This window comes from Aristolochia californica, unplaced genomic scaffold (genome assembly GCF_029961685.1).
Source record: "Aristolochia californica isolate CCGP_79_NKW_82.1479 unplaced genomic scaffold, dmAriCali1.0.hap1 SCAF_3, whole genome shotgun sequence".
Lineage (NCBI taxonomy): Eukaryota > Viridiplantae > Streptophyta > Magnoliopsida > Piperales > Aristolochiaceae > Aristolochia > Aristolochia californica.
Genome location: NW_027181992.1, coordinates 3,590,296 through 3,610,717, shown reverse-complemented (window position 1 = coordinate 3,610,717; position 20,422 = coordinate 3,590,296). Strand labels below are relative to the sequence as shown.

The following is a 20,422-nucleotide window of genomic DNA, read 5'->3' as shown; positions in this document are numbered from 1 at the left end:
TGGGAAAGGAAACTTTTTCCTGTTAAATCATTCTTGTTTTCCGCAAACTATAATTGGGCATGCAGATGTCAAAACTGGTTATATAATAAACCTTCTCAAAGGTGAAGAATGGCCTCTGAAGGCCGCTTACTGCAAACTCGTAAAAAATCTCAAAAAAACAAGTTGTGATTAACACCAACATTGGGGAAACTGAAAAAATTCTTAAAAGCTCAAGAACATTCTTTAAAAGCAAATATCAAAAACTCAGAGTCTCCAAAGAAGTTTGACAAAGGATTTTCTCCAGAGAAGTAAACTCATGCATGTTTAAAGAGTTTCATGCTGAGCCAGTGGAAATAAACAGCCACCACAAGCACTGGAAGAGTTAGGGGTACTAGAAAACAATAATACCTGTCAAAAAAGAAACATTTAGATAGACTCAGAGAAATATTATTCTTTTTCATCTTAATATCGACATGTTTTTGTTCTTTTCCTTTGTGCTTATAGGGTTTTTTCATCTCATGGAGCTGTTAAGGTTTTATTTGATCACTCATTAAAGGAACTCTATCATGGCAGTCCATGACAGTTCATGCTACAAAGTTTCACACATTACCAGCTTGAGGTTATGCATCCAGAAGCTAAATCCCAGAGATCTAATATCACAACCACCATCATGAATCAACAAGCATCATAAGGACTCAGAGGCAGCAGGCCAAACTTGAGATAAAATTTCAGCAGTTAACTCTGCGTACCTGTCATTTTGAACAGCAGATGCAAAACGATTTCCAAGTTGTGGAAGTAGCTTGGACAAGATGGCAGCAAAAAGAAAAGCCATGAGAGCAATAAAACCAAATGCGAGAAAGATCAATCCCCAATACTCATTCCTTGCTGTACGAATAGGCTGAGGGTATTGTGAGACTCCCAACGATTTTGTGTCTACCATTTGAACAAGATTGCAACAAGAAACTAGGGAAGCTCTTAGATTTTGATCTTCATCCAGCTCGTAGCAAGAAATTATGTTAAGCAGTCATGACAGGAAGCACAAGGTGGAGTTTAGTGCCTTTTCTCTGCCTCATCAACCCTGAACCCAACTGTTGCATAGACAAGAACACCAGAAAATATCAGCTCTAGAAAAAACTCAATTGATTTGCAGTTTTGCCTTCCCTACCAGTAAGAGCTTCAATCGATTTGCAGTTTTGCGAACTGAAAACAGTGTATAATCAAAACCCAACGTCAGGTAGACATATCTACAAATACGTAGTGAGCACAGTCAAAGACACATAAATTTAGCTCTACACGGGCCACTATTACTCGTTTCTTTACGAAGAAAAATAAATAAATTTACCGAATCCAACAATTAAGCATATAAATCTAAAGAAAGTTAACAGAAAATAGAATTTGAAGGGCAACCTTGCAAACGCATTTCTTTCCCCCAATCCCCAACAGATTTTCCTCAGAGTCCACAACTACGCGGAACTGAGTTAGCACCACGGATTTTTATTTTTCCTTATGAAAATCTGCTGTTGGAGTAATTAATTTCGATTGCGAGATTCTGAAGACTGAACTACACGGTCGCAAGAGAGGTTTATGTTGTGATTTAGTGAGTTCGATTAGTGGTTTTCTTTTTGTTTTTTATCATTGACTTGTCCCGGATCCTGGGTGTTATGGGACGCCCTGGTCCGTCCAGGTGGTCCTGGGCTAAGGGTTAAGTACTTATGTCTTCCGTTCTTAACAGGTCAGTCTTTTAGATAGTATTAATTATGTACTTAACAATATCCATATTGGGGATGAATTTGCCATGGCGACTTTGAACTCAAATCTTATACTTGGGGTATTTTAAAAATAATATATAAATTTAAGAAAATAAAAAATATTTTTTTATTACTAAAAATCAACTAAATTGATATAGTAATTCTTACTATCAATTACTATATGTTTTAAATAATTATATAATTATTAAATTTTATCCCATTTTCCTGAAATGCAAGTCGGGTCATGTGACCAGGCCAGGCATTGGGAATTTTACCTTTCGGTTTGACTGACAGGGCCAGCAAGATCGCCAAAAGGGGGGCGCCATTTCTTCCCCGCCTCCCTCCTTCAAATTCATCGCTTTTTTATTATCCATCTCTATTTCTTCAAGTTGAAGCTCAGTTCGATTTCAACGCAGCGGCAAGATCTATTCTATTTGTTTCTCTATCAATTCCGTCTTCAGTACCTTCAGATACCCGTCTCAGTACCCTTTAATTGGAAGCTTGGGTCATTTCAAACGCACAGCTTCTTGGCCGGAGTATGCCTCCCTTGGTTGCTGTTACTGATGCGCAAAGAAGTTTTTTTTCTGTTTTAACTTCTCTTTGTTCTTAGCCGAGTGCCGCGAAGGTATGGCCGTACTCAAGTCCGGAAAAGCTAATATGATGTTAGAATTTGATAAGCTTTATCGTCGTGTTCTATTGGTAGCGCGAATTTCTTAGTCTAAGGAGTGTATACTGTCATTTGTGAATTTTATTTTTCTATTTCTAATGCAACTAAGATAAGGTTAAGTGAAAGTTGCAAGTAGGTTTGTTCTGTGCAATAGAACGGTCTTCCGGTACCATTAAGCTCATCATGATTGACTATGAAAGTTATAAGAGAAGAGTAGCAGCTTCCGTCATTGATAAGTTGGGACTCGAGATCTATCATATGGCTGGGAGCTGCTATGGTGATAATTCTTGATAGCAGCTTCATGACCTTTATGGAGCATCGAGTTCGACATCCACTGGGTTGTAAGGGTCGCCTGTTTACTCTTCTACTTATTCGTATGGACTAAGATGGTCTATTAGTAAGTCCACTTGCTTGTCTACTTGTGCTGGCTATCCATGACCTTCTCTCAGCCTATGATGATTGAAATAGAGTCAGCAAAGAGGATACCTTTACATAATCCTGAGAAGAGATCAATACGTTTGGTAAACTTCAGCAGCTCAGTTAGAAAAGTTGAAGGCAGAAAAAAGAAAAAGAAAAATAAAAACTTGATCAGTTAAAGAGAAAGGTGCAGTATACGGCTAATTTTGACATAAAATATGTCCCTCTACTTGGTCTATGAAAAAGTTTCTAAAGTAGTGGAGTAGTAATAAATACTGGAGGTAATCCATCGAAGACTGAGGCTTTAGAGTTGAATATTTTCAAATCTTTGCAGATGGTCGTAAATTTGGGTCGCCTAATAATATTGAAGTCAATGGATATTCTGTTGATGTTTTAGTTTTATGACTTCAATGTTGGTTCCAAACTGAATCTTAGGCTTATTTTGGGACTTCTTTTAGATTTCCAATTTCCTAATGGTTGATTTCTCTTGATAATCCTTCTGAACTTCGTGTTTTTAAGTGCTCTGAGCTAGCTAGTTAGATCATAATTGTGGGTCTAATTATTTATGCATCTAGGATATTGGCATGCTGCTTTTCCATAAAAATATATCCTTTTGGCTAAAGATCAGTTTTTCACTGCACATAAGTGTGAAACAACCAGAGACTACCATTTAGTTTACTCGAAGGAACGCATCAATCTTCAAACAGAGCATTTGGATTACATAAAATTTGATTGGATACAATGGTTAAAATTCTTGTTCTATTATCTTTGCAGGTTTTGTGTTTTTACCAAATCGGGAGCTAGTCTTTGCTGCTGATTATTCCAGAACACTATCAAATGTCGTATTTTTTTTTTCTTGGGGAAGTTTTGAGCCACAGAATCAAAATCATGAATCTGTAAACCATCAAGATGTTTACTTGAGATGCCTTCTTTTCAACTGCATCACTTGTGATCCTTCTACCAATTTGGAGTTATTCTTTCTTATATCCTAGCATAATGATCCTGAGGATGATCAGCTGGATCACCCACAGCTTGTAGGTGTCTTATAGGTTTATCACTGCAAGTGTAAGCTGTTCAGCACTTGTGTCTCATCATTTATTTCCTCGTGCAGCTGGCGGAAACTATTGTTCATGGGATCCACTTTGTTTGTCCTTCAAAACATTTGACCGATACTCTCCTGTTGGTACCACTTTAAGACAGTTCCCTCTCCTGTTGTTTCTTCTCCAAATTTACAAATCTGATCATGTTGTTTAACCACATCAATCTTTTCATCTTGCTTAAACGCTCTGTTATTTCCAAGTCTATCATCACTCCATCATCTCCTACCCCCCTAAGAAAATACCACCGAAACCCAGTAGTCCCTCTAAGTTTGTCTTTTTACTCTTCTCACAGAAGAACCCACCGCCAAACTCACAGAAACAAGCCCAAACACATCCCCCCTCCAGACCCGAGTCAATTGGAACTCTCCACCTCTCAACTCCTTCCACGTTTCACTGAGGAGGATCTCTCTAAGACCTTAAATGCCCAGCCACATCCACTAATCTGCCTCCATCTATTCAACTATGCCTCTTACCAACCAAGATTCAAACACAATATCTCCACCTTTCTGATCACAATCAAGAAGCTTGGATCTGCACAACTCTTTGATGAGTTTGATTATGTTGTTAATCAGGCTCTTGCAGTCCCAATTCCATCCTCTGAGCCTCTTTTCAACACCATTATCTACTACTACACAGAGTCCCGTAAATTGAGTAAAGCTATTAATATTTTCAAGCATATGAAAAAGAGCAAGGATCCTATGTCTCATCCTTCAATCAAGACCTATAATCTTCTCTTCAGTGCTATGTTGAGTCGTGGGTCAAACTCTTACATTAATCACATGTACATGGGGACCATAAGGTGCCTCTTTAGACAAATGGTGAATGATGGGATTGAACCAGATATATTTTCTCTCAATTCTGTGATCAAGGGGTATGTTCTGTCATTACATCTTAATGATGCATTACGTGTATTTCATCAAATGGGTGTTGTTTATCAGTGTTTGCCAAATGAGCATTCTTATAGTTACATTATTCATGGTTTGTGTGCACAAGGGAGGTCGAAGAATGCAATGCAACTCTACAGAGAAATGGTTATAAAAGGGTTTGTTCCAAGTGAGAAGGCATATAATTCCCTAGTGAACTGTTTGGCTATTGCAGGGGAGGTAAAGGAGGCTATTAGGCTGTTGTGGGAGATGTTTGAGAAGAGGAAGTTGGGAGACTTCATTACATATCAGACTGTGCTAGATGCACTTGGGAGGGAAGGAAAGGTTAACGATTCTCTTGATCTGCTGAGAGAGTTTAAAGAAAAGGATTTGGTGCATGGGCAGAGTTATAGAAAACTGCTATATTTTCTCGAGGATGAGTTTGGTAATTCAAATATAAAGAATGGATTTGAAGAGAGATGATTGTGTAATATCTTTTATGTCATTGCATCTACTGATAGATGTTAATTAGTCGAGGTCTTCTAATTCCAGCAGTTTATCTACATCAGTTACTTATTTGAAGATAAGTGGTGCTTTGGTGACAGTTTTCAATGGATTAGGTGCCCAACTGTCATTGTCCTCCTGTTTATGTACTTGTGGCGGCTGGACATCATAATTTTGCTCAGGAATTATTGATAGGTTATATGCAAAAAGAATTTTGAGTATTTTCCATTTGAGGCCCTCTGAAGTTTGAAGACATGTGAATGGTTATGCCAAACTGTAATCCTAGCACTGGATGAGGTACTAATTTAAACTTCTGTGGCGTAGCATCGGGTGGAATCATTTTCAAACTAGGTTTTCTTCTGTGTGATATCTTTTAAACTTCTGGTTTGCTCAGTTTCTTCTCCTCTCTAAACTGAATTACAGTGTTCTAATCTATGTTATATACTAGTAAAACTTCTGATCTTTTTTTCATTTTCCTGTGTCCAGACGAAACACTTCATTCATTCTTCAACGCACTCCGTTTTCACCTCTATGATGATTGCTTACCTACTTCTTTGAATCAGAGAGCCGAAAAATAAATTGATTTTCAGATACAGAAACCGTTTCTCTTGGAAGAAGATTGATCCGAAGTAAGGTTGATCAAGTAATTGGTTAGCATTAAACCACAGGACAGGAGGCTCCTCTCTGGATTCAAGCTTTTCATTTCAGCCAGTGGTCAGGAGCAGAGTACTTCACGAAACAATACTTGATAGTGAGGCAGTCTAATAAGTGCAGATGCTGTGATTTTTCATTTCAGCCATTGGTTGCGAATCAAAAATTATGTTGCAGAATCAAGTCGAAGTCCAGTTATTTTCTATGGGCACTATAATATACACTAAATTATCAATTTGATCTAATCTATTCCTGTTGGCAAACCCAGAACGCCATGGACGAAATTCGAGCATTACCACAGCCATCTGGCTCAAACATGATTAAAAGTGAACAAACAAGCGAGAAAACAAAGCCAATACATGACATTTCAGAATCAAGAGACCAATAGTAGCAGCAATGTGTTGGTTCCTGGCTTAATTCTCCAAGGAATTCTAACATTAATATTTCAATATCTACAGCTTCAGTATTTTACACGCTTCAGTCCATAGGCCTCAAAGCAATTATTTAAACCAATCTAATTCAGTTTCAGGATCACTCCTATATACAATCATCTTATACCCATCTCTTCATACTTTTGAGGTTGAGTATGAGCCTAGAAATCCAATTAAGCTAGTATGGGATATGCTGTACAAAGAAAAAAAGCAATAACATCTTCGAAAAAGACATCTTGAGAGCAAATAACGTTCTGGCTTTTTCTGTATTTTGAAGGTGATGCAGCTAAAATATTGTAACAGAGGCTCCACTCAGATTTATCCCATTCTGAATCAACCAGCTGTTTCAGTAGCCAGAACTGCCGAGCACCGAGACAGACTGTGGTAACTAAACAGTCTCCATGAACAAGAGATGAAGTAATCAGCTATGTGCATTCCCCTCCAATGTCAAAAACAAAGAGCTTACAATTCTTTCTCAATTTCAGCTTTGAGGAGAGGAAGAAACCAAGCCTCCTACAACATCAAGGACGTTTGACATCAAAATGATCAAGATGGGTTTCATTATTTTCCATTACTCCACCCATATCACTATTTAAATTAGCCCGGCAACTCACAATAGGTGGTTCACAGGTTCCTTCCCAGCCAGAAATCTTCTCATTTCCACCAACCCCCTCAAGAGAAGAACCAATATTTTGATGTAGGCATGGACTATCAGTCTCACAAGCAACACCACAACCTCCTTCCTTGAGACCAGGAGAGTTGCATTGCTTTTGAAATGGAAAAACACCCAATTCACTATCAATTTTTCCTCTCAAATCTAGCAAAAGGGTCCTAAGTCTCATTACCTCAGCTTCAAGTAAAGCTTGCCCTTGTAATTTTCTTAACAATTGCTGATTCAGGAGATGGAGTTTCTTAACTTCCTCTTCCAAATAAGCTGTGTGGGCTTTCTTCTTTTCTCTGTATTTACGAACTGCTTCCCTGTTTCCCAAAGGCTTTCTAGACTTTGAAAGTGAGTGTTGTTTACTGTTTGATCCATTTTCTTCTCCATTTGGAATGACTTGGGTATGCGTATGGTAGCAAGTGTGGGTATGTGCAGCAGAGGGGCCTGGAGGGTTGCAGGTGTGAGTATGAGTACAGGTTCGAGTTGTCTTCAAAAGCTCATCGAGGAGATTGCCAGTCGGCGGTTCATGAAAATGAGAACTAGATATCACAAATTGTTCTGAAAGCTCTTCTTCTCCTTCCTCCATTATTAGCATCGGGTGCCTTAGCCGATCATTGAGCACTTACAAACAGAAGTACAAGGAAATGAACTTTCTGAACGCAATCGCCGATCCAACAAGCAACTGAGATTATAGCTAGTTAGGTTAGCTAACATGGAAATTATATATAAAAATCTGCAAACGGATTAGGCCCCAACTCCACAATAAACTCAAAATATACATTCAAAAAGAAGTAAAAGAAATTACAGACGCTAAACAACATCCAGACTTGCAAGTCTCCGAGAAGAAAATTCACACACAAGTAGAAAACCAGTGGAAACCCAAATCTTGACGTGATTTATAGTCAATTCCAATCATTGCAACACAACAAATGCGTACAAAAATCACCAGTCGGGATATCCATATAGCAGGTGCCAAAGGATTAAGGCTATATCTTTATGTTTGAACAGTAAAATAACGAGTAAATGAAACAGAGAACTGCAAAACATAACTCTTCTACTGTGGGAAAACAGAGAAACCCTAACCATCGTCAAAAAAAAACTAAAACAAAAGGCCAAGACAAGAATTTCCCTTTTCCGAGATAAACAACTATCCCCTAATTACGCATCAAAACCATGAACAGAAGAATAAACCAACGCTCAAGAGGGTATACCGATTCAGAGAAAACGCAACTATGGGCAAAAGGGCGATCAGGTAATGTGACTGAAAGTTCTACACTGATGTTAATTAATTACCTGTTTTCAGAAAGAAAAAGCACTGCAACAATCCAGGAGAAACAGAAACGATCTCGGGGGAGCTGGCGGGTGCTGGCAGCTGTCTCAAGATGGTTCAGTCATTTCAGAGTCCGAGCAGCTTTAATCTGCTTGCGGGCAAACGTCAAAATCGGTTACAGTGGTTGTTCATTGTTTGTCTTTCTCGTAGCGGGCACTTCCCAATTCCATGCACTTGACATTTCTGGTGGCCGTTCAAAGAAACGAGTGACATCTCACTTGTTAGCACTACGGACACCAGTACAGTTGTTACTTCTCTTAATTTAGACGCTAAAATAAAATTTTACCTCGTCCAGTGGCCGGGGTTACATTAAAAATTATCTTAAAAGACGAGACATAAGAGTCGGGGACAGATTTTTCCGACTCCGATTAATAAAATCATATACATTAAACAGTTCTTTAGAATTTTGAAAAGAAATAACGAATTTCAATTGAAAATTTTCTTTTTATTAAAGGATTCGACTTTGAGAAAGAAAAAATTCGGTAAAAACACTTGTGGCCTAGCCTTCTCTTTTAATGTTTCAAAATAAGCTGAGATACTGGTGGTGTTTCTTACTTTGTAGTATAACTGCGCCTTACATAATATTGATAAATAAACGGAACCATTTCCCCGACTGCTAAATGGGAAAGAAAACGAAAACTTCCGAGAAAGCATTAGATCAGAAGCAGGTTCTTTTCAAAGCATCGAGTAATGAACGCCGTTATGGAATGTTTACTCCACTGCAGCTCCAGTACCAGACCAGGTGATTAGAACGGTTTTAAGATATATTTCCAGACAGAAGAAACCATTTCATGTAAGAAGGTAATACTCAAATCTTCAACAACCTACTGAGATCATTTGACGAAAACAAAATCAAATTCATATTAAGCATAACCTCTGGCAATATCTTCATATCACCTAGGATACAGAGAGCTGCCGATAAATTAGAGAAAACAACAAGCCAGATTTGTGACAATATAGCCTCAATACCACCCAATCCGCCACCAATAGCAACCCAATGTGCATGTAGAAAACAAGATAAGCGTTCAAAGTTCAAAACCTCACTCAGGTTCCATGTTCAGTTACACGTTCATACTGGCTTCAGTATCTCCTCCTAGGGCTTCTTGAACGGTGACCCCTTGGGGACCTGCAGAATCCGTTTAAAAAAAAAAAAAAGCTTAGCATGATAACAATCATGTCTCCCCAGAACCATCAGTAACTGCACTGGGAATTGAAAATTTTGAACTGGATGTGGACTTTAAAAGATGCCAAACAATATGCCAAAGGGATATAACATCCACAGAATACCTCAATAGAATTTTATGCATATCTACAAAATTCACCAACAAATTATTCATTTCAGTTGAACTCACAAAATGAAATATCTATTTCTCACACCCCTCCTTAAAATCTGTAAACAAAATGTGGTAAATAATTCAAATACATCACATAATTTTGTTAAAATATCCAAAAGGCTCATCCATAAAACTTCTATATTGAACCAAATCTTACAAAGATGGACTAATCAGAATAAATATGTATCTCTCTCACTTCCTTCTATACTTCCACTATTTGTTATTTCCATTTATAATGACTTCTACAAAATTTTGTGTATAAATTATGATAAAAAGATGACTTGAAATGAGAAAAAAATCATACTATGTGATCAAGTATAATTTTTTGTATTTTGTTTACTTATTTGTAAGACTATTTAGATTTTGATAGTTTAAACAACATACCTAAAAATTCCTCCATATGAAGAGCATTTATAGGTTAATAGGTTTTCTGAACATGAAAATTTTAGATACGGATTTTTCAGATACTCTAATAAGATAACTCTAGGTAATATAGTAATTTAATAAATGGAACTAATAAAGACTGCTCAAGAACAAGTGGTAAAGAACTAATCATTTCAAGGGCTTAGTTGAAATGAAATTTGATCAATGGAATTTTCAGATATCAGGAAGTGGACAGCTAGTCTTCAAGACATGCACGACACATCAAACTGGATTCTTTTTGAGGGATTAAAAATGTCCCTCCAGAATTTAATAGAAAAAAAATCCATAAAATATACCTTCTCCTAATGTTCCTGCGCTTGAATGGCCCATTGCTGAAAGCCCAATCAACATGCACTGTTTGAATCATGAGTTCCTTGCCATTCATTTCATTTATTGCTGCCTGAGCTTCCTTGAAGTTTTCATATTCAACAAGTGCATACCCCTGACACCAACAAACAAGTCACATAGTAAACAAGACCAGGAAGTTCTATAACATCATAAACACAAGAAGCATTTTGCCTCAGTTAAGCAGTAAGAGATCCACATGGCTCTTCATGCATTAGAGTTTTAACTTTTAGCTGGTTATATCTTAAGCAGTATGGTTTCCTGAGTAAATTATGGATGTTGAAGTCATAACACAAGTACCCAAAGCAAGAAACATCCCAGCAGGGTAACATAGGACCCAAAATATTATCATAAAGGTCAAGTTTCACTTGCCAACAGTCAACATTTGACAGCCAAATTACCTAAGGCCGTTTCGTCTAGTGGTATTCTGTTTACATTAGGTACGTCAGGTCACGAGTTCGAATCACACCACGCCCCTCTCAAAAAAAAAAACATTTGACAGCCAAATAAACTAAACATTTTCTGTATCTAGCCTCAGACTTCAGAGGCTCAGAAAGTATATATTTATAAATAAATATTGGAAAAACAACCAAATAATAGTTTCACTCAACATACGACATGTGTAAACTAACCACACTGCATCTAGCTGGATCATTGTAATATCAGTAGCAGAACTCTAACACTGTGTTAGACTAGTAAAATGTAAGTGCAGTGAAGAGCGACATTTACTAAATCATAGATTTTAGACTTGAAGACACAGCTGTTAATTATTTATAATAAAATAGCACTTCTACCATCTAGCAATCCATGATATGCAGACAAAAGACTGATTTTTTCCAATTTCAGCAAGCAAACCAAGCCAATTTTGTATATTTGAATCAGCATACCACTCTGTGCATAAAAAAGAAACCAGGAAATAAACAATGGGTGCTTCAACATATTTCAGTTTATATTTTCTTGTTAAATCAGCAACACAAAATCAAAAGATCTGGAGACAGACTCAAGTGAATCAAGCAGTTCAGAATACTCCTTGCTGTCTGGCCCAGAAGTTGATTGGCAAATACATGTCACAGCCTGACTAATTGGCCAAAAACAGCAACAGAAGCAGTCATAACAAGTCTAGTCTAATGAATTTCATGTAAGAAAGAGAACCAGACAGTTGCCAGATCCATGTTATGCAGCTCTGTAACCGTATTCAGAAACAGCCTAAAAAACGTTTGTCTGGCAAGTGTTCGCAGTGCAAACACGCACCAGAAATCTGCATTATGCAATTACCTTAGCCAAAAATACAGGTAAAGAATACAGTCGAAGAAGGTTAGTAGAAATGAGAAACAAATTAACAAACCAAGTGAATCAATGAGAAACAAGGATTTGACAGTGAAATAAAAGCTCATTACATAATCTTCTTGACAGAATCAAGAACCTTGGGTCTAGGTTATGTTTATTTCCCTTTTTAACCTGCAAAACATTAACTTATATACATAACTTGGTAACTTTGTTTGTCTTCAAAAAGTTCAAAAAGATATCTCTCACTTATGCCAGCCCTATTGGTTGGGGTAACTCTCTCCATGCCAAAACTGAAGCTCTTCTTCATGGCATACGATTATTGTTGAAAGATTCAGCTCTCCACTAATCCTCTGAGGGGACTCTTCTGTTGTGATTAGTTGGTGTAACAAGGGGGCTGACCCTCCTTGGAGAAATTTTTTTTATAAGACTTAATTTCTAGCTATTACAGGGACACACTCTTTGGTCAACTATCATATCTGCTGATCATTTTTATGAGGACTCCTCCTCTCTGAAATGGTCATCTATCACTGTTATTTTATCTCTACATCTAGTATCTCTCAATTTTTTTTTGCTGTTTTCTTTTAGTTCATGTAATTGATGTTCTTTTTTGTCTCCCCTGCTTGTATTTCTTCTCTCACTCAATAAAATCTCATTCACCTTAGCAAAAAAAAAAAAGTGCAATCACCAAAATAAGGAAACTTAAGAACAGCAATGCACGCGACCATCCAAACTTATAAGGGAAATAAAAAAATGAAAGAGATTCTTTACTTGAGCAAAGAGAAAAAAAATTAACATATATACCTAGCTTCAAATTTAAAAATTAAACTTACTAAACATGATCCTCAATTTTACAACTTTACTTTTTCATTTTTCCTGAATATTATACCCACGCACACTACACCCCACACGCTAGTGAGACTTTAATCGAAGACCTCACACCAGAAAGCCTCCATGCAGCCACTGAACCAAAGCCTCCATCCACTTCTTTTTCTTTTCTTTTTTTTAACACAACATGCTTGCCAACTGAATTATTACACATAACCAATTATGTGACCCCTGCCCTTAACCCAAAATAAAAGACAAATCAAGTAGTGGGGACACCAGTATGCCCATTGGGCCCTAGTGGACACACCAATTATGGTTGAAATTATTTTTATAATTTTTTTATTTTATTTTATTTTAAATTTATCTTTCCTGATATTACTGGATTTGATCAGTAAAGAAACAAGTGACATCTCACTTCTCACTTGTAACAGGATGTTGAGAAATAGTTTTGAAGATGAATTAATAAAATCCCTGTTTCTGGTCTCTCCCTCTCTCCTCCCCTTTCTTCTTCTTCTTCTTCTTCCCCTTTTTCTTTCTGCTCTATTCTTCTTCTTCTTCTAAATTATTCTTCTCAATTCTTCTTTTTTCTTCTCTATTTTCTCTCCCTTTTCCTTTCTAATCCAACAGCTAATCGGCATCACATACGTCAATAACAAATTCGCGCCTTGTCCCGCATCATCAAGTATTTCTAATCATCCATAAAAAGAACTTTCAAACATCAAATAAGATTCATTATGTACTTTAATGGTGATTTCCTGGAGGCAATTTCACCTCCATCCCACACTCAAATATGCAAGTTCATGTTTCATGCATGTATGCAAGGAAGGGTATGAAAACAAGAAGTAAACTGATCATGCTATTAAAAATGGAAGATAGAAAACAAAAAGACCAAAGAACAACTGTTCCCTTACCTTCACATATCCAGTGCGGCGATCAAGATTCAAATGCAAACTCTTAACCTCCCCAAACTCTCCAAAAACATTATGCAAGTCATCTTCTTGTGCTTCTTCATGTACTCCAGTAACCAATATTATCCATCCTTCGATAGCTGACATAATGTAGCAAACAACAGGTTAAGTTTCTTTTTGGATAATAAACAACAGGTTAAGTTTCTTGAAGATGATATCAAACTAGGAATAGAGTCAAATCATTTAATTCATATGTGCTCCTGTTGGAGTGCAGACACCAAGAAAGCCTGCAATGACTTTTTCTTGAACTCCATGTATACTTTACATGACCACTACTCCGCCTAAATTTGAGCATAAAAATCTTTAAAGACTAATCCTTATAGACATACATCTAAAACTTGAGTATCCAAAACATAGAATGTGCATATGTATGTGGGCATGTCGCAAAGATTTAACAGAAAGAAAAAAAAACAGGTAAAACTTATAAGAGTAAAAGGATAAACATAAAACGGGAACAGTTGGGCTTGTTGGATCATACTTCTAAAAATCTCCTCAGATATAATGACCCTCCTAGTCTGGATGCACAGCCAGGTGCTGATCCAGGACACTGTATTGTGATCCATCCAGTTCAGATCTTTCACAGATTTATAGAACTGCCTACTCAGAGTCCACTACACAAGCGATTCAAGGGGCAACAGTCTGCACTTTTATTCCACAATGATAATTCTTCTGAAATTTTTTGCCATCGTTAAACTTGGAACCCTCTCTCCTCTCATAAACAGACAAAGACTCAAAGCTTGCTTCTAAAGCATCTCCCTTTCCATGCATCAAAATTCAAATACATGCATCTTCTCCTCATTTCACATTATCCAATTTCTGTCCTTTTTAATGAGAACCAGAATCAATCCTATTGATACCAACAAGACCAACTATACACCCCTGTATCTTAAATCAATGCCTACATATCCCTGTAACACCACCAAAGTGCCTCTATATCCCTACCGCTAAATATCATCAGCTCATTAAAAGTTTAATATATATAAAAAAAAATACCTTCCTAGAAATAAAATTCTCTTTTACACATGTGCATACAAGAGCTTAATGTAGCTCACATAAGCTGTGGTATTAGGACCAACATAAATGAGCCACATCATTTTTTATGAGCCCATATTAAGCTGGTCCCACTCGTACAGGGCCCCATCGAACAATACATAAGCACACAAGAAAGATGAGGCACAATGCCATTATTGTAGGATATTTATAGCTTTACATGCTAAATTTAACTGAAATATTTAATTCTAAAGGTATGTTGGTAATTTTTATGATACTACAAGGGATATAGGCATTATTTTAAAGCTAACAAAATGTAATCAATTATGCTATTTTCAAGGGTATAGAGGTAACTAACACTATAATAATAGTTGCAACTCATAGTTGGCTTCAGCATTCCATCCATTTTAGTTCAAAACTGCATCTATCATTTCCTCTCTTCCCAAATTAATCACTAAGGAATTCTTCCGCAGAATAACTCAAACACCATAACATTTCACAGTCAAACAGGATACTTGCTTTCTCAAGTCGGAATCAAACAAAAATGTTTTGATAGTGACCACAGATCTTCTTGTACATTTTAAGGTTGTCACATGTTATGTCTCCATCAATCAATGGCTTTACCACATTTGAACAACTTCAGGCTTTTGGTCATCTCATCTTGGGAATTGCATATAAAACCTGAGAGCTTAAAACCACCTTTTGCATGTCTTTCTTGTTTACATACACACAAATAAGAAGTTGAGAATTAGAAATTCGCCCAGGATTCAACAAACCCAAGCAAAATATCTTTCCTACTTCCCTAATACTTCTACTGAACATACAAGATGTCTTCCAAAAGCTAGTTGCCGGGACCTTCATTACTATTGTAGACGAGCAAAGAGTCTCAAGATTGTAGCATAACTGTATAGCAGATCAGGCAATGGTCTTTAAATAAATTGACAAAAATGATTTTGCAGCAAGAATATCTAAACAGGTAACCTACAAAATCTCAGTGTTTTCCTGGAGAATACAGGAGTGATATTGGAATTACGAAGTCATAATCTCTATTGCACACATAGGTGCTATGTTTTATCATACCTGGGCATTCTTTAGTATCTAACATCAACTCAAGCTCTAATTCAGAATCATTATGTTTAAGACTTGCAGCTAGTTTCAGGCTTTCACCTTTCCAGGTCTTTGCTGAACATTATGTGTCAGATTAAAGCAACGAAGGGAACTCTTTTATTCTACAGAAAAGCTGTGCGCCTAATAGAGAATAGACCACTGCGTACCATGAGGAACCAAACCAACCACAAACCTCATATACATAGTTGTATCCCTTTAATCTACCAGGACGAAACAGATGCCTGATCAATATAGACATAAACGGGATCGTAATTATAGCGAATTCAGCTTCTTCAACTTTTCATGTATACTAAAAAGACGATTCATATCTCTGTAGTTCGCCTAATCAAGAAGATGTTTGGCTGATGGAGTAGCAACACGGACATGAACTCTAACAAATCCACTTTTTTGTACTTACTACATAAAAGTCAAAAACCCTAACAACTCGAAATGGCAAATTCCAACAACGAATACGCAGCTCTAAAAACAATGACGATAGGAAAAGAACTTCAGAGGGTAAATAAACACTTACATCTTTGCGCCCCAGGCCCGCCGTCAGAATCTAGAGACTCGAATTCCTTGGCCGTCAAGCGGTTGTTGCGCTCGGTGTCGGCTTCTTCGCGGAATCCCCTTCCCTTGGTCTTTTTTGGAGCGGAAAAATCTCCACCAGGAAATGAGGAGGAGCCGCCAGTGATAGCCGATTTGAGCTTCGGAAGAGGTGCACGCGGCGAGGTTTCCACATCCATACCACCTTCCTCGTCCATCAAATCATCCTCTTCCGGTTCGAAATCAACCGCTTCAACATCGGCTGTCGCCATTACAACCAAAACTTTTCACTTCTTTGTGCTTCTCGTTCTGATCCCTCTGGGATTTTCGCCTCCACTTCTCTGCCCGGGCGGTGGAGAAGAAGGAAACGAAGTTTTAGAAGAACTGCGGTAAAAGGTTGGGTTCGACAAGTCACCCCTAAGTTAGGAGTCCTAACAGCCCCAGAATTTTCCCCCTTCACCCTTCAGGTTGGGTTCGGCGACGTAGCAAACCCATGTAGAGTAATAGTTTCCTTTCAAATCCGAACCAATTCTCTACAATTTGCCCTCACCAAACGAGGAAAGGGATTAGGTCCAATTGAGCCTTGTTCAAATAATTGGTCAGGTTTAGGTTTAATAATATTAGTTTAGTCTTTTGATATGAACGGGGTCACGGTACAAACTAGTGAAAGTGAAATGGAAAGTTTGTATCAGTGTGCTCCATGGAAAGTGTACTAGAAAGTACTTTCTTGTGTTAGAGCCCAAAATGAAAAACTTAGTGGAAACAAGAGAATAAGTTATTTTTATAATATATCTAAACAAACATGGTTACTTTTATAATATCTAGATACTTAATCAAATTGTGATTTTTACGATATATATTAATTATCACTCTTATTTCTTATGTTATTACAAAATAATTTATTTATTTATTATATGCGCTTATGTTATTTTTTAATTTTTTTATTAAATTTTAATGATTTATTCTAGTCACACGTAAGTATTGTATTGATTTATAATAAACTATAATCATTAAGTAATATAATAGAATTTTTCGTTAATTAGGATATTAACATATTTTAATACTACACATTAAATCACTTATAAGTGTAGTAACCATGTTTATTTTGGTTAATTATCTATTTAGGTATATGTTATATTTAAGTATATTATAAAATATTACTCATTCTCTTGTTTATATCATACTTTTCATTTAGGGGCACTAACACTGAAATCTGTTTTCTAGTGCACTTGAACTCGTCTACCCTAACACCCAAGGATGAGTTAAAGTTGAATCAATTCATTTAAGTTCAATTCAATTATTCACTTCAATTCAAGTTCATCGTGGACTAACCCTCCCTTAGGAATTTAATATAACATTAAATGTATTAATATAATAAATATTTAAATAATTTATTTTATTAATAAATTAAGATAGATTATAGTTTTGCCTAATTTAATACAATAATTACAAGTTAAAATTAAATATTAAATTAAATAATTATACAATATATTACTTTAAAAAATGTTTACTTTTATATTGTCGAGATACTTGATCAAATTCTTACTTTAGCAATATTTTAATTATCACTCTTAAATTAGTAATTTACCATAGTATTATTAATAATAAATATAATAAATAAATAAATAAATAATGGTATTTTTTGTTAATAACCTAAGATAGATTTTGAGTATAATGTAAATTAATAAAATAATTATGAATTAAAATAAACTATTAATATAATTAATTATAACAAATTAAAAATAAAATATCTAAACAAATATGATTGTTTTATAATTTATAAATAAATATCTACATTATCTAAATTCAAAAGGGGGGCAGTGAGAGAAATAAGCTAAGAGGGAAATCGACGGAGAGGGGGGGGGGGGAGAAGCCCGAGAGTGAGAGGTGGTGAAAGACAAAGAAGTCGAGAGGGAAATTGAGGGAGGGGGCGGTGAGAGATAGAGAAGTCAAAAGAGGGAAATCGAGGGAGAGAGGAGGGTTAGGAAGCAGGGATCTTTTGAGAGGGAGGATGATACATAGAGTGTATGTGAGGAGTGAAAGTGAATTAACTAGTTTCGCCCTCAGATTTCACTTTTACTCGTTTTACACTATAGTGAGTGAAAGTCAATGAACCAATTCATTCACTTTGACTATCCCTCATGTGAGCGCACTAAAGATTTTAGGTAAGTGAGAGTGAATTTAAATTCACTTTTTCTTTCCCATTATGGTACACTAAAGAGAGGTTAGTCCACAATGAACTTGAAATAAAGTGAATAATTTAATTCATCTTAAATGAATTGATTCAAATTCAACTTCAACTCATCCTTGGGTATTAGTGTTGACGAGTTCAAGTGTACTGGAAAACATATTATAGTGTTAGTGCCCCCAAATGAAAATTATGATATAAACAAGAGAATGAATAACATTTTGTAATATACTTAAATGACAAATATACCTAAATATATAATTAACCAAAATAAACATGGTTACTACACTTATAAGTGATTTAACATGCAGTATTAAAATATATTAATATCCTAATTAATGAAAAACTATATTATATTACTTAATGATTATAGTTTATTATAAATTAATATAATAATTATGTGTGACTAGAATAATTTATTAAAAAAAAAAAGAGTAAAAAATAACATAAGAGAATATAATAAATAAATAAATTATTTTTAATAACATAAGATATATTTTAACATTAAAAACCACTAATTTAATGCAGTAATAAAAAAATAAATATATTATTTTATAAATAACATAATATATATTTTTATATATTATTAATTAATAATATTTTGTCACAAAATTTAAAACCATTGGTTTAATTAATTATAGCAATGAGATAATTAAACCAAAACAATTTATCAAAAATTTGTTTTAACAAAATTTTAATTAAGACTATTAAATCATTAATTTAATATAATAATTATAAAAATAATATATTGAATAAATAAAAATAAATTTTTTATAAATAAAAAATCTAAATTATTATTTTTATGACGATAGTTTAATTTTTCCTAACTTAGGACAAAATTAAACCATCGTCTTCCTCACAGCGCATTAGCGGGCAATGGCGACGGAGGCAACGCTCCGACGATACACCGAGAGGGAGACTGAAAATTTGGGGGACGAAGGGCGAAAGCGGGGGGGAGGGGGGAGAGAAATGCATGTCCCGCGTGCTTAATGTGAATGATTCGGAAAAAGAAAGGTCCCAATTTGGATTCCCCATTTTTTGCCTGAGTGAATAAATTGATATGTTTCAAAAGAAGTGGAATTCATTCTACACAGGGGGAGTTAGTCAACTTGAAGCCGAAGATGAAGATCAACCGCATTATGCCGTTCATCAGTTTACGTTATTAGTGGAGCGCCAAACTTCATGTCATTTGGATGTTGGGGATGAAGCGAAACATCATCTCCATGTTATAAAAAATGGAAAGTGGTTTTCGGTCATTTTTGCCATTCATCTTGGATGAAGAGAACGCGGGGGTTCGAACCCCCGACGTTTTTTTTGTTTCCCTCTCTCTCCTCGCACCCCCCTCTCTCTCTCTTTTCATTTTCTTTTTTTCTCCCTCTCTCCCGCACCCCCTCTCTCGTCTCCCTACGCCCCCGACGCCCTGCTCCCTCTCTTCTCTTGGACTCTCCTCTCCGGCCTCCGTCTCTACTACCTCTCTTCTCTGGCCTCCGTCTCTCGGTCTTCTCTCGGACTTGCCCTCTCTCCCGCATCCCCTCTCTCGTCTCCGTGCCTCCCTCTCTTCTCTCGGACTTGCTTTTCGTTTTTCTCTCTCGCTTCTCCCTCTCTCTTATCCCTCTCGGCCTCCCTTTATTCTCTTCTCCCTTGCAGCCTCCCACTCCCTTCTCTCTCTCGCTATTCTCTTTTCCCCCAAAATACTTTTCGATTTCCCCCATTCCGATTTTGTTAAATTTTATTACTATATTAAACTTCATATTTAAGTCTCTGGTAAATAAAATATAATTAAAATGTGTATTTGATTAATTAATTATTTTTTAATTTTATCAAAATATATTATTAATTAATACCATGTAAAAAATCCATCTTACTTTATTAATATAATACTTATTTATTTATTAATCATATTTATTTTGTATTTACTCTATTGTATTAGTGTTTTAATAGTGGTAATAAAAAGATTGTTAACCAAAGCACTTGGTTCAATTAACTCATTTTTATAATTAATAAAAGCTATGGTTTTAAATTTATTACATATATTTTTAATTAATAATATGTAAAAAT

The 20,422-nt window shown here is 35.9% G+C and overlaps 3 protein-coding genes and 1 long non-coding RNA gene across 7 annotated transcripts; 1 reads left to right on the top strand and 3 right to left on the bottom strand.

The window, feature by feature from the left end:
• Positions 1–189: 189 nt before the first annotated feature.
• Positions 190–1,594, bottom strand: LOC137958340 (uncharacterized). The gene is made up of 4 exons (XR_011113972.1): positions 1,387–1,594; positions 1,145–1,223; positions 729–1,067; positions 190–387 (listed from the first exon to the last, which is right to left on the bottom strand). It is a non-coding gene; the product is annotated as an uncharacterized lncRNA (long non-coding RNA).
• Positions 1,595–2,089: 495 nt separating this feature from the next.
• LOC137959851 (pentatricopeptide repeat-containing protein At2g27800, mitochondrial-like) lies at positions 2,090–6,173 on the top strand. Of its 4 annotated transcripts, XR_011114078.1 has the most exons (4): positions 2,090–2,352; positions 3,586–3,845; positions 3,923–5,575; positions 5,765–6,173. XR_011114078.1 is itself a non-coding variant. In XM_068807249.1 (2 exons), exon 2 carries the CDS (start codon positions 4,055–4,057, stop codon positions 5,255–5,257), a length of 1,203 nt encoding a protein of 400 aa, XP_068663350.1. In that variant the 5' UTR covers positions 2,090–2,352; positions 3,586–4,054; the 3' UTR covers positions 5,258–5,696. The 4 variants fall into 4 exon arrangements, 1 of the variants encoding a protein (XP_068663350.1); XR_011114077.1 differs by having other exon boundaries at positions 3,586–5,575; XR_011114079.1 differs by having other exon boundaries at positions 3,586–5,629.
• A 161-nt stretch (positions 6,174–6,334) lies between these two features.
• Positions 6,335–8,463, bottom strand: LOC137960384 (basic leucine zipper 19-like). Its single transcript, XM_068807994.1, has 2 exons — positions 8,315–8,463; positions 6,335–7,703 (listed from the first exon to the last, which is right to left on the bottom strand). The coding sequence occupies exon 2, from the start codon at positions 7,614–7,616 to the stop codon at positions 6,882–6,884; it is 735 nt and encodes a 244-aa protein (XP_068664095.1). The 5' UTR covers positions 7,617–7,703; positions 8,315–8,463; the 3' UTR covers positions 6,335–6,881.
• Positions 8,464–9,194: 731 nt separating this feature from the next.
• LOC137959303 (RNA-binding protein Y14-like) lies at positions 9,195–16,592 on the bottom strand. Its single transcript, XM_068806707.1, has 4 exons — positions 16,163–16,592; positions 13,477–13,613; positions 10,405–10,550; positions 9,195–9,477 (listed from the first exon to the last, which is right to left on the bottom strand). Exons 1-4 carry the CDS (start codon positions 16,446–16,448, stop codon positions 9,432–9,434), a joined length of 615 nt encoding a protein of 204 aa, XP_068662808.1. The 5' UTR covers positions 16,449–16,592; the 3' UTR covers positions 9,195–9,431.
• Between the last annotated feature and the right edge of the window lie 3,830 nt (positions 16,593–20,422).

Coding starts and splice junctions, on each gene's coding strand:
- LOC137959851 (XM_068807249.1), top strand. CDS start 4,055: ATGTTGTTTAACCACATCAATCTTTTCATCTTGCTTAAACGCTCTGTT.
- LOC137959303 (XM_068806707.1), bottom strand. CDS start 16,448: ATGGCGACAGCCGATGTTGAAGCGGTTGATTTCGAACCGGAAGAGGAT. Junction 13,614..16,162: donor CGGGCCTGGGGCGCAAAGAT/GTAAGTGTTTAT, acceptor ACATTATGTCAG/CTATCGAAGGATGGATAATA. Junction 10,551..13,476: donor GCCGCACTGGATATGTGAAG/GTAAGGGAACAG, acceptor TGTTGGTGTCAG/GGGTATGCACTTGTTGAATA.
- LOC137960384 (XM_068807994.1), bottom strand. CDS start 7,616: ATGCTAATAATGGAGGAAGGAGAAGAAGAGCTTTCAGAACAATTTGTG.